The sequence below is a fragment of the Notamacropus eugenii genome, chromosome 1, assembly GCF_028372415.1.
Source record: "Notamacropus eugenii isolate mMacEug1 chromosome 1, mMacEug1.pri_v2, whole genome shotgun sequence".
Classification (NCBI taxonomy): Eukaryota; Metazoa; Chordata; class Mammalia; order Diprotodontia; family Macropodidae; genus Notamacropus; species Notamacropus eugenii.
In genome coordinates this window covers 212,658,430-212,673,789 of record NC_092872.1, presented here as the reverse complement: position 1 = coordinate 212,673,789, position 15,360 = coordinate 212,658,430, and the positions used below count along the sequence as shown (strand labels likewise).

The 15,360-nt window shown below is 37.7% G+C and overlaps 1 protein-coding gene across 13 annotated transcripts in view; it reads right to left on the bottom strand.

Moving 5' to 3' along the window:
* CC2D2B (coiled-coil and C2 domain containing 2B) overlaps positions 1-15,360 on the bottom strand; it is a 137,604-nt gene that overhangs the window by 38,154 nt on the left and 84,090 nt on the right. For all 13 annotated transcript variants that reach the window (XM_072626244.1, XM_072626251.1, XM_072626240.1 and 10 more), the window contains 4 exons: positions 12,869-12,960; positions 11,469-11,639; positions 3,809-3,903; positions 2,191-2,302 (listed from right to left, as the gene is read on the bottom strand). In XM_072626244.1, the coding sequence (XP_072482345.1) occupies positions 2,191-2,302; positions 3,809-3,903; positions 11,469-11,639; positions 12,869-12,960 (470 nt within the window). The remainder of the gene's footprint in view (positions 1-2,190; positions 2,303-3,808; positions 3,904-11,468; positions 11,640-12,868; positions 12,961-15,360) is intronic.

Genomic DNA, 15,360 nt, shown 5'->3' with positions numbered 1-15,360 from the left:
ATAGAAAAAGAAGACTACAGGACTTAGGACAGAGTCTTGGAAGATACCCTTGGTTAGAGAGATCTGGATTAAGACCCTGCAAAGAAGTGCAGGTCAGACAGGCAGGAGGACAACCAAGATAAGGTACTGTTATGGAAACCCACATACAAAAGAGTATCTGGGAGAAAAGGGTGATCAACAGTGTTAAAGTCAAGAAGGATAAGAACTGACAAAAGGTCATTAGATTTTACAATTATCTTGGAGATCATTTGAGGGACTAGGAGTAGGGTTTCTGAGGGAGTTTCAATATGCATGTTAAAGTAACCTATTGTCAGGGCCTTTGTTGGGGAAGAGGGGAGGAATGCGAGTCAGGCACTGAACTCACTGAGGAAGGAGCAGGTATTATAGAAACCAGTTACCACAATTTTGATCAGTGATAAATATGGATTGAATGAACCTCAAAGAAGGAGAGGCTACTGAGTGATAGTGGTAGATGAAAAGACTGGAAGTGGCAACAGGAGGCAAAGAGTACTCTAAGTCTCCCATCATGACAAGTGAATCAGATGTAGTCAGGAGGCTTCCTCAGATATTGCAGCTGCAATTGGGCATCAAAATTGAGAATATCAGAACTGGAAATGTCAGTCTGATTCATTCCACTGTGTCTCTCACATCTTTTCTCTAGTCCTTATTCACACTGTTATGATCTTAGGTAGGGGATATATGGGTGTTCAGGAGGACTAGCACCTCTAGTGTGAGGGTTTGCTGAGTTCTTTTCAGGGCTGCTTATTTACCTTTGGTGTCCACGTGGATTTAAATGCTAAGCAGAAGAGTTGTGGCCATGGATATATACTGCCAAGATTTTATTAGACCTATTATATGATCATTTAAAAATGAAACACCTTAGCTCCATGTTCATTCCCAGTACTGTTTTTGTCCTCATCCTGTCAATTTTACCTCCACATCTCTCCCCGCTATTCCCTACCCTTCACTCACAAAGGCACACTTCTTGCCTCTTGCCCTTATTCTTCTCCTCGTCTTCTAACTGGTCTCCCTGATTCTAGACTCTCCCCCCTTCAAGTCCATTTTCCATGTAGCTGACAAAACTGACCCAAAGGAAGCCTTATTCATCTACTTCCTACCCAAACCTTAAGTGGCTTCTTACTACTTCTAGGATAAAATACTGACATTTAAAGCTTTCCAGTCTAGTTCCCATTTACCTTTCCAGCTCCATTTTGTATTACTCCTTTTCAGGCACTCATGCTACTAAACTCAACATTCCATCTCTCTTCCATGCCATCCCATATCCCCATGCTAACTTTCTCACTTCCTAACCTTCCTCCTCAGAATTACTGTTTTTCTTCAAGGTTTAACTCAGGATCATATTGAATCTCTCATTTCCCCAGATGTTCATGCTCATTCCCTCCACAAATTACCTTGCATATACTTATTTTGAAAGTGGGTAGAGAGCTACAGCATCAGGAAGCCTTGGGTTTGAATTCCACCTCTAAGGCTGACTTTGTGACCACTTAATCTTCCAGTGCCTTAGGTAACTCCTTAAAACAATAAATTGGGTAAGCAATTGCTGACCAGCTTTGGTAAAAGGAATTTTCTCACCCAGAGCTCCGTATTCCAACAAAATCACAAATTAAGACCTCTTTTTCTCCCTGTCACTTCCCCAGATATGTTATGTCCTTAGTAAAATGTAAGCTTCTTGAAGGCAGGGTCTGTCTCAATGGTCTTTGTACTCTTAGCACTTAAGGCAGTTAACAAATATTTGTCATACTGTGTTGCATTTATTGTACTGTATTAAAATTTCTATCTCTTAGGAAGGAAGGAAAGGAGAAGGAATACATATTTGTGAAGTGACTACTAAGTGCCAGTCACTGTGTGAAGTATTTTACAAATAATATGGTTAAGTAGTTAGGAGTATATGTTTCTTTGTAAAGCTCAATCTACTAACTGCATTTTTAATTAACAGTACTTTTTTCTATTATGTCTTTATACCAAAAAATAGTAAAAGTCATATCCAAAGTTACTTGAGAAAGTTCAATCTAAAACCTGAAGTATGCCAATTTGTGAAAAAAATTAAATATAGCCTAATGAAATAGTTTTCATTTTCAACAAATGGTATATAGTATTGATTTTGTTTTGACTGAGGTATGAGGGTAGGGATATTGGGCCTGGTATTAGGAAAGATGGATTCTAACTTACCTAAAATCTACTACAATTTCTTCATTCCAACATGGATGAGATCCATTGGCAGTATCAGTTTGATAAACAGTGTGCTGAAAAGAAACTTCTACAAAAGGGCGTACAGCATCCTAAAACACATAACAAGCATTGACTAGATTTTGTAAGATTTTTAAGCAAGTTACTTTGGGTTACATAAGTGCAGAGACAACAAGGCAAGAAAAGTAGTCACTTGGTTACTGCTGGCAAATTGATAACATGTTTAGCTAGGACTGCCTTCATTGCCTGTACTTCACCACCCACTTCCTTTTCAACCTCTTGTAATCTGGCTTCTAACTCTATTGTTTTATTAAAACTGTTCTCTGAAAGATTTCCCATGATTTCTTAATTTATGAATCTGTTATTACTTTCTCAGTCCTCATTCATTTGACCTCCCTGTAGTTTCATCAATCACATCTCCCTCCCCGGACTTTCATGGCCCTTTTTTTTTTTTAAAGTTGTCCTTCTATCTGATACATCCTCTTTTCCTTGATAAATCATCATCTAAAACCTATCCTCTTATGATAAGTGATTTCTGAGTTCTTTCCTAGGTCCACATCTTTTAACACATACTTTCATTCACTGATCTATTCCCTTGAAAAAAAAATTCTACACAGATGATTATTAAAGCTATTTATTCATTCCCAATATCTTTCTTGAACTCCACTTCAGCATCACTGATGTCTATTGAATATCTCTATGTTGATGTCCTGTGAGTACCTCAAATTCAGTCTCCAAAATGAAAGCTATGATCTTCCCCAAATCCAACTCTTCTCTAAACTGCCGAATCATCATGGCTCTCTGTTATCTAAGTTCACTCTCCTGGAGTCATACTTGAGTCTTTCCTCCCGCTTCATTTCCAATTAATTGCCAAATTTTTTACTGTATCTTCAAGATACCTCTTGCATGTGACCTCTTCCATCTACTCATTCTAGCACAACAATATGTCAGGCCCTCATCACCTCTTTCCAGGACTCTTCTAAGGGCCTTCTATTTACTCTTCCTGCCTCCAGTCTCTTACCTTTTCAATTCATCTTCTATCCCCAGAAAAAATGTACTGCTCTAAGGTACTAGAATTTCCCTACTCAAAAGCTTAGAGTGGGTCGCTGTAAGATAAAACATAAACCCCTATATCAGTCTGGCATTTAAATAAGTCTCCACCCTAACTTTCCAGTCCTACCTCATATTACTTCTCTCTATAAACTTCTGGCTAAATTGCACTATTAGCACTAAATTAGTATTTAGTCTCATATATTTGTACATCTTCCATACAGAATGTATTTCCATCTCATCCTCTCATAAATCTTGCTTTTCCTTCAAGACCTATCACACTTATCTCCTATGCAAAACATTTCCTGATTTTTCCCTCCTCAAATGGCCTTAAATTTATTTATCTGTGTACACATTTTTCCCTATTCTTCCCCCCCACTCTATTTAACGTCCTTTAGGGTTAAGACTATTTAATTTTTATATTCCTAAAATCTAGCGCAAAGCCTAATAAATGTTTATTGAATCGAACTTGCTAGGTGCTTAAACAATCAATATTTTCTGTAGTAATGTTTTCTATATTACCTGTTCCTGAAATACTCAGTACTTATCTCATTTAAGAGCTCCACTGTGGCAACTGACTTGTTTGATTCTTTATGTCTGACCCGAGATATAGAAGACAGCAAATATGTGGGTATATCCAAGGTTCTTTAGGGGGAAAAAAGTGAAGACACATATATATTGAGTAATTTTTAGCATGAAGAAATTGTTGACTTCCTGTTTGTGCTTTCAAAGATATAGTAGAGAGTTAGCTGTAGCTGTTCATACATGACCACACAGCCAGGAAGTACAGTGGATAGAGGGCAGAACTTGTAGTCAAGAAAACCTGTTTTTGAATGCTGCTTCAGACATTCATCAGCTGGGTGATTGGGAGCCACCTCCACTTCTGATCTCTCTCTCTGGTCACTAGACCCAGAGGACTCCAGAGGAGAAACTGAGGCTGGGGACTTTGCACAGCCCTCCCTCACTTAAATGCAATTCACTTGCAAGTCATGGCATCATCTTTCTGATGTCATGGTCCTCCTCAAGAACGAAGGACAAACATAACCTGTGAACTTCCCTGCTGCGCACCCAACTGGCCAGTTCTAGGTGGGCAACTCAGCTCCTCCTCTCCTCTTGCCACATGGGATATCATACCCTTACCTGAGAGTGCTCTGTCCAAAGGAAGGTAAATTTTGAAGGCTGAAACCCACATAGATATCTTGGGGTTTACTGGCTAGATTTTTTTCTTAATGAACATGCCTTAAACCCAATTCACTCTGGCTCTCATTGATTGGTCAACAACAAGTCCCTACCCAAGCACCACTTAATGGTTATTGTTTGAGCCCCAAGGCTCAGAGTGAAAGTAAACAGAAATTGTTTCTCTTTTGGTCAGAAAACCTGAGGGTCTTCCCCTTCCAGTTTGATTATTTTTTTTTTTTAAAGGGCCACCCTTTGGCTCTCATCTTAAACAGCCGTAATCACTGAATGGGTATTACCTCAGTCAAAGTGAGAACTTGGAAAGACCTTAGCTTTAAAAGGCCAAGGTTTCCTACTGCATCCTGGGCCATCTCTGGTTGTTTTGATCTATATCTGGCCCCTGGACCCAGATGGCTCCAGAAGAAAAAGTGCAACCGGTGACTTCGCACAGCCCTCTCTCACTTAAGTCCAATTCACTTGTAAGTCATGGCATCATCTTCCTGATGTCATGGTCCTCTTCAAGAACAAAGGACAAACTACAACCACAGCTGTGTGACCAAGTCACTTAACCTCTACGTATCTCATTTTTCTTATCTGTAAAAGAAGTATAATAACAGTACCTACTTCCCAGGGTGTTGTGAGGATCAAATGAGTTAACATGTGTAAAGTACTTTGCAAACTAAGCACTAGATAAATGCTATCAATGATGATCTTATAGAGTATTTCTCTGAATTCATGTTTCTTTTCTATTTTAAATGAAGAGAATTGGATAATCTGAGGTTGTTGCTATAGAACCTCCCCACCCCACCATAACCCCCAATCCAAGATCTTTATACTTTATACTGGATATTTAACTGAGACACTATTGTTGTTCCAAAGCCAAACTCAGTTGTTCTTATTGTTAGGAATAAGGAAGAGGTCTCAGACCCTATGGAGCTGATTTAGACCATACATTTTCTACTGCCCTGCTCCTAAAGCCTGTTTGGCTTTTAAGCCCTTCACGTTACTCAAACTTCAATTTTCTTTGTTGTTGTTGTTGTTCAGTAGTGTCCGACTCTTCATGACTCCATGGACCATGGGAGCAACGGACCTTTCTATCCTCCACTATCTTCCAAGCAACATAACATTGCTTCCATGACACTATCTAACTCATCCCTTTTCCTTTTGCCTTCAATCTTTCCCAATATCAGGGTCTTTTCCAACAAGTCTCCTTATGTGGCCAAAGTATTCAGTACTTGACCTTCCAGTGAATGGTTTGAATTAGTTTCTTTAAGCACTGACTGATTTGATTTCCTTGCTGTCTAAGGAACTCTCAAAAGTCTTCTCCAGCATTACAATTTGAAAGTACTGGTTCTGTGGTGCTCAACTTTCCTTATGGTCTCACAACCATACATTGCTACTGGAAAAACTATAGCTTTGACCACATTTGCTTTTTAGTATGCTATCTAGATTTGCCATAGCTTTCCTTCCAAGAAGTGGGGTTTTTTTTTTTTAACATTTCATGGCTGTAGTTTCTGTCTGTGGTAATCTTTGAAACCAAGAATATAAAACCTGCCATTCCTTCAGTTTCTCTTCCCTCTATTTGCCAAGAAGTAATAGAACTAGCTGCCAAGATCTTAAGTTGTTTTGGGTGTTAAACTTCAAGTCAGCTGTTATACTCTCTTCTTTCAACCTCATGAAGAAATTTTGTAATTATTCTTTACTTTCTGCCTTCAGAATGATATTGTCTGCATAGCTGAGACTGTGGACATTTCTCCCATCAATTTAATTCAGGCTTTTCATTCATCCAGCCTGGTATTTTACACAATATCCTCTGTATATAAGTTAAATAAATAAAAGTGACAATATTGGCTGGTTGTTGTACTTCATTCTCAAAGAGGACCAAAATGACATCACTATGTTGGAGTCAAGGTACTGTATATCTGACTGTGGCTGATCAGAACAATATGAGCTTGGAAGGTTCTATATCACAGGTAGGACACAAATAGTCCATATGAACATTTGGAGTGGAAGTGTCTCTAAATTTGTGCATCTCACATTTCTTTTGAGCTACTGAAATTCTGCTTCCCTCATAGAGTACAAAGCCTTTTTGATGTGGGCACACCATGCTGAGCAGTCCTGTGCCAGTGTCTCCCCAATGTCTTAACAATGACACAGTCTTTTAAATGCAAATGTTTGCTGTGAGGGTGCATCCACAAAGTTTTATTTCATTTAGATAAGCAGAAGATAATGTTGGTGATGAGGTTATGAGACACACAAGTCTTCAATAATAAGTGACCATTGATGTTTCTGACTCCATTCCTCCCAAGGACTCTCTGCCATATCTGGCAATCTATGCCTATTCTGGCATTAACATCAACCAGAATTATAAGCTTGTTCTCTTTCAGCACATTGATGATGAGGGTCTCTAGACCTTTATAAAAATTCCTTTGACTTCATCAGGGTTTGTCATGGTGGGAGCATATACACTGATGGTGGTAGTGTAGGACTTTCCTGAGAGTAGCAATTGTATTGTCATCAACCTATTGTTCACTCCTTTTCAGAGGCACACAAGCCTGTAGACTTGATGAGTTTTGATTGTAAAGCCTATGCTAGCTTCATAGCACTCCCCATCACTGTGGATACTCCAGAAAAAAATATGTTATCAGCTCTGATTTTGGTCAGCTTGCCTTTGTTTGCCAGTCTTGTTTATTTAGTGCTGCTGTTGGATGCGATACCTGCTGAGTTCTCTCGAAACAAGCTGTTCATCTTTTAGTTTTACTTGCTTTCATGTTATCTATAAGCATGTGCATGTTCGGTGTACTCATGGTGAGTAGAATCAGCTTTGCAAAAGTTTTTGTACCTTTTTTTGTGTTTTGAACACAGAGTGGAATTTTCCCACCTACTAAGGAAAGCATGCCAGGGTTGGGTGAAGCAATTTTAAAGTCACCTTTTCTAGCCCCTTCCTTATGCCAGGAGATAAGAAGTACAATCCTTTAAAAAGTGTTGATCAGACACCCAGGAGGATGCCAAATCCCACTGCTGCTTCAGTTTAGTGAGAAGATGATCCTATGTTCTGAGCCACCTGTGCACAGGATTGTGATTATAGCTCTCACTGTTGCTTCATCACTTGCCTGTCACTACAGAACTTTGAGGTAGGTACTTATCATAAAATAGTATGGATGATATCTTTTGATTTGTGCATAAATTGAATTTTAAGTAAGGTAGTTGCATGAAGTCATCAGCCTCACTCTCTCTTCCAAAGTCATCAAAGTCCAGTGGCAAGAAAAAAGTCAAGATGATTGACAATGACTCAGGATGCAGTGGATGACTTTGGTGTCTTCAATGTCTAACCAAGCTTTAAGTGCTCCACATCACCCACTACTGCCACCAGTGCGGCCACTGGAATAAATTGTTCTCATCTGCCCATTCTGCCAAGGGAAATTTCACATGCTTGGAGTAGACATTCCCTTAACCCACTGACAGGTTTGAGGCTCCTTGGTTACCTTCAACCTGATTTAGCCTGTTTGCCAAAATGGTTTACCAAGGTGTGACTGCTGCACATGCTACAGCTTTTTGCAGCCACAGGTAAAAATTTGGTAGATCAAAGGTGGAAAGCAGTCTTAAAAAGAGCACAGTAGCCTTCACATCAGAGGTAGTAGTCCTCCCTCAACACCCCTACACCCTAAGGTGACGATATACAGCCTTATCATACTCCTCTTCCAATATTAAACCAATCAGTTGTTCCATTTTGGGTTCTAACTGTTGCATCTTAGCCTGCAGACAGGCTCCTCAGGAGACAAGAAAGATGAATTGGTACTCTCATCTCTTTGAGGACTTGCCACATTTTGTTGTGATCCACACAGTCAAAGGCTTTAGCATAGTCAAAGAAGCAGAAGAAAATTTTTTTTCTGGAACCCCCTTGTTTTCTCCATAATCCAGCAAATGTTGGAAATTTGGTCTCTAGATCCTCTGTCTCCTTGAAAACCAGCCTGCTCTTCTGGGTGATGCTCCGTTCAAATTTGGCTGAAACCTTACCGTTGAATCTTAGGTATAACCTTGCTGGTGTGTGAAATGGGTTTGATACCCATGGTGGGAGCATATGCACTGATAATGGTAGTGTAGCATTTTCCTGCACGTGGCAATTGAATTGTCATAAGTCTGCCGTTCACACCTTTTGGGAGGCACACAAGCCCGTTAACTTGATAGTCTGAACATTCTTTGGCATTGTCCTTCTTTAGGATTTCAAGTTAAACCGACCTTTTGCAATCCAGCGACCACTGTAAAATTTTCCAAGTTTGCTAGCATACTGAGTGCAGAACTTTAATAGCATCGTCTTTTATGATTTTAAATAGCTCAACTGGAATTCCATCACCTCCACTTAGCAATGCTTCCTGAGGACCACTTGATTTCGTTCTCCAGGATATCTGACTCTAAATCACTAACATCATCATGGTTATCAGTGATGTTGAAAGCTTTGTTATACAGTTCTAGTGTAATTTTTGTCTTTTATCATGCCCATTTTTACATGAAATATTCCCTTGATATCTTTGTCTCAAAGAGATCTGTTGTCTTTCCCATTCTATTGTTTTCTTCTATTTTTCTGCATTGTTCATTTAAAAAAACCTTTTTATCTCTCCTTGCTATTCTCTGGAATTATCAATTAGGTATATTCTTCCCTTTCTTCTTTCCCTTTAACTTTCTTTCCTCAGCTATTTGTAACGTCTCATCAGTCATTTTGATTTCTTGCTCTTCTCTGTCTTTAGAATTTTTTTGTTGTTGCTGTTTCCTATACAATATTATAAACCACTGTCCATAGTTCTTTCAGTACTGTATCTCTCAGAAGTAAACCGTTAAATCTATTCATCATTTCTACTTCATAATTCATAATTATTTAGACTATATTTATATGGTCTGATGGTTTTCCCTACTTTCTTCAATTTAAGTCTGAATTTTGTAATAAGAAGTTCATGAGCTGAGCCATAGTCAATTCTAGGTCTCATTTAAATTGACTGATAGACCTTTGACTGAAAAGTATATAATTAGTCTTATTTTGACCCTGGCCATCTGGTGATGTCCACGTGTAAAGTTACCTTTTGTGTTGTTGAAAAAAGTGTTTGCTATATGACCAGAGTTATCTTGACAAAATTCTATCAGTCTCTGCCCTGCTTCATTTTGTACTTCAAGGGCAAACTTGCCTATTATTCTAGATATTTTTTTATTACCTACTTAGCATTTATCCCTTATGATGAATGTGACATCTTTTATTTCTGCTATTATTTCTAGAAGATATTTTAGGTCTTGATGGAACTGATCAAGTTTGGCCTCTCTGGCATCAATGGTTGGAGTACAGATTTGTATTATTGTGATGTTGAATAGTTTGACTTGGATTTGAACATGTATCATTCTGTCATTTTTTGAGATTATACCCCAATACTTCTTTTCTCACCCTTTTATTGATTCTGAGGGCTACTCCATTTCTTCCAAGGGATTCTTGTCCACAGTAGTATATATAATGATCACCTGAATAAAATTCACCTGTTTCCATCCATTTAAGTTCACTGATACCCAGGACTTTGATGTTTAATCTTTCTATCTTCTATTTGACCAGATCCAGCTTACCTTGGTTCATAGATCTTACATTCCAAGTTCAATTTTCTTACCTGTCCTCAATTTTTTATGGATAATCCAAGCCTATTTTTGCTATTAGTACTCTATTCTTAAATAATTGCCCTCAACTATGTTGGTGTTCCATGTCTTCTCACCTAATCTTTAGCTAGACTCCCATGAATTCTGAATAAACAGAAAGAATCTAAGGATGAAGCAAGCAGTAGGCAAAGCACAGTACAACATGGGAACAGATATGAGAAGCCTACATTACTCCATTTAGGAAAAAAGATTATTGATTCTATTGTTAATTTTTCCCCAGCAATTTGAATTTTATCTCTAATAACTAAAGATATTTAGAAAATCAAACTTATTATCCAGGGCAAAGGTTAGCAAAAAGAAACTTGTATAGATGACCTTGTGCTTGTGATCAAAGCTTGGTACATTAGTATACCTCCTAAGGTAACAGCACATCAAGGAGGAAGACTGCTGAACCATGCAGGGCAAGGGAACAGGTTGGGTCACTTGTGTCTTCTAATTCCTAGCACTTCCACTCACACAAAAAGAGGTTGCCTGCAGCCAATTTAAATAGGAGAAACATACAGTCTTTTACAGTATGTATGAGATTATCTTACATATGCACTACCTACACAGGGTATATTTGAGCCTGTTGCTCTTCAACATTTATAGCCTAAGAATGAGAAAAAGATAAACCCAAGTAAGATTTCAGACCCCAGAAGAAAAGTGAGGCTGTGGCTATCTTGGTGACCACTGAGAGTCTAAGTTTCCTTATCCACAGATCAGGTCACATCATTTCTGTGCTCAGCAATTGTCACCAGCTTTTTATTGACTACGAAATAAAAACTGAACTTTTCTGACTGACATTCAAGGCCTTCACAATCTGGTGATCTGCTGCCTTTCCAGCTTTATCTCATACAACTCACTGTCATGTACTCAATACTCCTGTCAAACTAGATTTATCTCTGCCCACTCCCCTATCCCACTGCCCACTCCCCCACAACCTTTACTCTTACTATTTTCTATGCCTGGGATGAGATCCCATTCCTACCATCCTTTAATGCTAAAATTAAATTCCAGCCTTCTCATGTAGCCCCGCCTGATTCCCCAAGCTGATAATGGCCTTTTCCTTTTCTTTAGGTCTTACATAGCACACTGCTTTATACTTTTCTAGGGTGCTGGTCATACATTTTGTGTCACAGTGACCTGTATATATTCTCTACCCAGATCGTAGGTATCACAAGAATAGAGGCCATGGGCCATCTACATTTCATGACTGAATCCAAAAGTTTCTCTGGTCCAGAATTTTTTCTCATTCATTTTTCCCATGTTACATGAAGTAGTGATTGAATGCTGGTTAGCAACAACACCAAGTCAATGCAGAGCTCTCTGCAAACTCTCTGTCCCCAGCAGCCCTAGGCAGGCCTCACCGGCTCACAGCAGGCTTCCTTGAAGGGATGTTATAAGCTCTCAGGATTCTGACCAGAAGGTGAATGTCTCCATCACTAATCGTTTGTGCTGCTACTTTCTTCCTTTCCCTTCTCTGAGGTTTTAAATTTCTTCGTCGTTCCACAAGCTTGCAAATAGCGTGTTTCAGCTGGCTAAGGAATTTACAACAATCAGCCATGTGTGCAACATCTGCCACATTTTAAATACTAAATTTATTTTTACTTTGTTGTGCATTATAAATGGAATTCTTACTTTGAGCCCAATTCTCCCTACTATGGAAAAAAATTAGATTATTTTCAACCCAATGATGACATCCCTTAGTGGACACATCTATATATAATGTGACAAAGTTTCTCTCCAATGTATTGAAGGAACAGCTTTACTTGAAGCTACTCCATGTATCTTTGAACATGTTTCCTTTGATACAAAGTAAAGAAGAAAGCGCAGGGTGATTTAAGTAAAACATTAAGTTACTTTTATAAGTGACAAGAATTAGCCTAGTTAAAAGAGTGCTGGATTTTAATCAGAGCCCAAATCTCTGCTCAATCACTTACTTGTGTGACCTTGGGTAAACCACAAACCTCTTTGGGTTCAACAAAATGAAGGAGGAAAGCATAGAATAAATTCCCTTTCATCTCTAAATTATGATTCAATGTGCTATGTAACTCTTAAAATAGAAATTGTTGATTATTTGTGCTGTTATAGAAACTTAGAAATACTAATAAACTCCTAACTAAATCATCTCTATGTTAGCAAAACATTAGCAATACTATCCCAGAAGGTATGCAGGCAACTCTGAGTCACTGTCTTCTCTATCTGATGATTGTCAGACCAAACAAGGTTCCCAGGACCCTTGACAACCACATTCCTATTCTTAGCCCCTAATCATACTTCTAAACTGTTACTGTCGGCACAAGTGGAAAACATGGTTAATTATAACCAAAAAGCCCTACCATACATAGATCTGAGCACCGTTGTTTCACTCTAATGATATTTAGATTTGACATCGGGTATTCACAGGGTACATACAGGCTTATCCAATGGCATCACCCAATGGTAGCTTTTAAAATAGCACTCAGAGGTAGGATTATTTTAAGCCTCAAATATTTTTAAAAATCTGTCACATAGATTGGTAACATTAAGAATAAAAACATTTTTAGCCAAAAAATATAGTTTAGGTGCAAACAAGTATCATATAGACATGTCCATGAAATTAAAGTGGCTACATATTAACTTATTTAATCGCCAGTACCTGACTAATCATTCACATTCTGAAACTGTACATTTTGAATTTTGATTCAAAATATGTTTATAAAGTTGAGATCTATTTAGGGGGTATCTTAAAAGTGGCTCCCAATTTGACTTATTTTTTAGTACATACCTTGCAGATACAATTTCTTCATAATCAGTTACAACATCTGATAAGTTAAATTTGTTGACTTTGACAATTTTTTTCATTACCAATTTCCTCATCTGAAAAAAAGATGTTTGTTTTAGATTTTTTTGAAACAGATACATGACATATTTTTAATAAGGTCTATACATGTATTCCCCTGATACCACTATTGTTTTGCTTTTAATTTTATCAAGGTGATAGGTGAGGAAGGGAAAGCAGTCTTTGAAAATCAAGTAACTAGCTATTATTGTTGTTGTTATTGGCAATTCTCAAAGACTCTTATACACAGTACAGAGAAACTACTAATCCGCATTAGCAGAAGGAGGTTTTTTTCAACTGAGAGTTCTACAAACTAATGAAGTCATAGGTCCCAGCCCTATCTCTCCCTATTATGAAAATCAGTTCCTAGTTCTCCTAAAACAGTTAGCAGAACAATATTCCCTTTCCCCCCTGACACCTACTCTTTTACTTCACTTGGGAACCAACTTCAAAGTTATCTTTCTCATATTTCACTTCTAATATAAAGTAGTGATTTAAATCATGCAGGATTAGTCATGGAGCATGAAAAATTAAAGAAAATCCTAAAATGTGACATATTTAAAAGGGAAATCAGGTTTCACCCCACAATTGCCTAACTTGTAAAATTAGGTATACTCCTGCATAAGCTCTTTAATACAGAAAATTCTAGTTCTCCCTTATAGAAAAAGCCAGAACTGGACAAAGATTCTGACAAGCAAATTAACTATGGCATAGAACTTTAATGAATTAATTGAGCCTTTAAAGTAATAAATGAATAACTGGATGGATTTATTTATGATATAGTGGAAAGCTACTAGCCAGGAATTAGGAAACGGGTTCTGATCATCACTATTCCATTACCTACTTATCTTTTGACCTTGGGCAGATCAGTGAACCTCTGTGAATCTTGTTTTCTTCTTCCAAAACTAATCAAAGTTCCTTGAAATGAGAGGGATGAGTCTGGATGATGTCTAAGGTCATATCCATCTCTATGAGTCTCTATATATGTCCTTGGGAAAAGTGCAACATTATTCAGGCAGTGGACTAATCTTCTCTAAGGTACTAGCCATGGGAAGTATCAATAAAGTTAAACTTTTAAGTGACTATTTATACCAATCTTCTGAGGGAATCTTTTTTTATTATTGTTTATTTTTCTCAATTGTATGTAAAAACAATTTTTAACATTAACTTTTTTTTTTTAACATTTTAAGTTTCAAATTCTCTCCCTATCTCCCCTTCTCCTTCCCTGAGACTGTAAACAATTTGATAAGGTCATACATGTGCAAACATGTGAAACATATTTCCATATTAGTCATATTGTAAAAGAAAATAGAAGCAAAAAAACACACAAAAAATAAAGTGAAAAATAGTATGCTTTGATCTGCATGTAGACTCCCTCAGTTCTTTCTCTGGAAGTAGATACCATTTTTCATAATGAGTGCCTTGGAAATGTCTTAGATCACTGTATTGCTAAGAAAAGCTAAGTCATTTACAACTGTAAATCATACAATATTGCTGTTACTGCGTACAATGTTCTGGTCCTGCTCACTTCACTCTGTATCAGTTCCTGTAAGTCTTTCCAGGATTTTCTGAAATCATCTTGTTCATTATTTCTTATAGCGTAATAATATTCCAACACAATCATATATCACAACTTGTTCAGCCATCCCCAAACTGAAGGACTTCCCCTGAGGGCTCTTTATGGCACAGAACTATCGCTTCCAAAGTCATGAGAAGAAACAGTCAATGGAGAAACAATATGCAAAAAGCCCTGTGTGTGTGTGTGTGTGTGTGTGTGTGTGTGTGTGTGTATCTTGGATGTAATTAGTTTATTTATAGTTACAGATCCAGACAGACTGATCTATCTCTATCTGGAGCTATCTCTATCTATCTTTATGACATAAAACTATTAATTCTAAAGTCACAAGAAAATATGGTCAATCAACAAACATTTATTATGTGCTTACTATATGGCAAGCACTGCGCTAAAATTCTGAGGAATACAAAGAATGACAAAGACATGGTCTGTGACCTCAAAGGGGTCACATTCTAATGGGGGAGCCAACATGCAAAATACATGTATATACACACACATATGCACATATATGTATATTACATATGTACCTAATTTATTTATATACATAGATATGTCTATATTTATCAAGATCTTTTTCTCATATATATTCATATCTATATCTATATAGAAAGAGAAAGACAGAGAGAGAAATTGAGAAGGAGAGAAAGAGTTTGAGAGAGCGGAGTGAGCGAGAGAGAGAGACAGAGAGAGAGAATGAGAGAGAGAGAGAAAGTAGAGGGAAGAAATCTCAAAAGGAAGGCACCCAAAAGTTGGGGAGTGGGAATAAGATCATGTAAGGCCCCCTGGAGAAGGAAGGATTTTAGCTGTCTTGAAGGAAGTCAGGAATACAAGAAGACTGAGGTATAAGGAACAGCATTCTAGG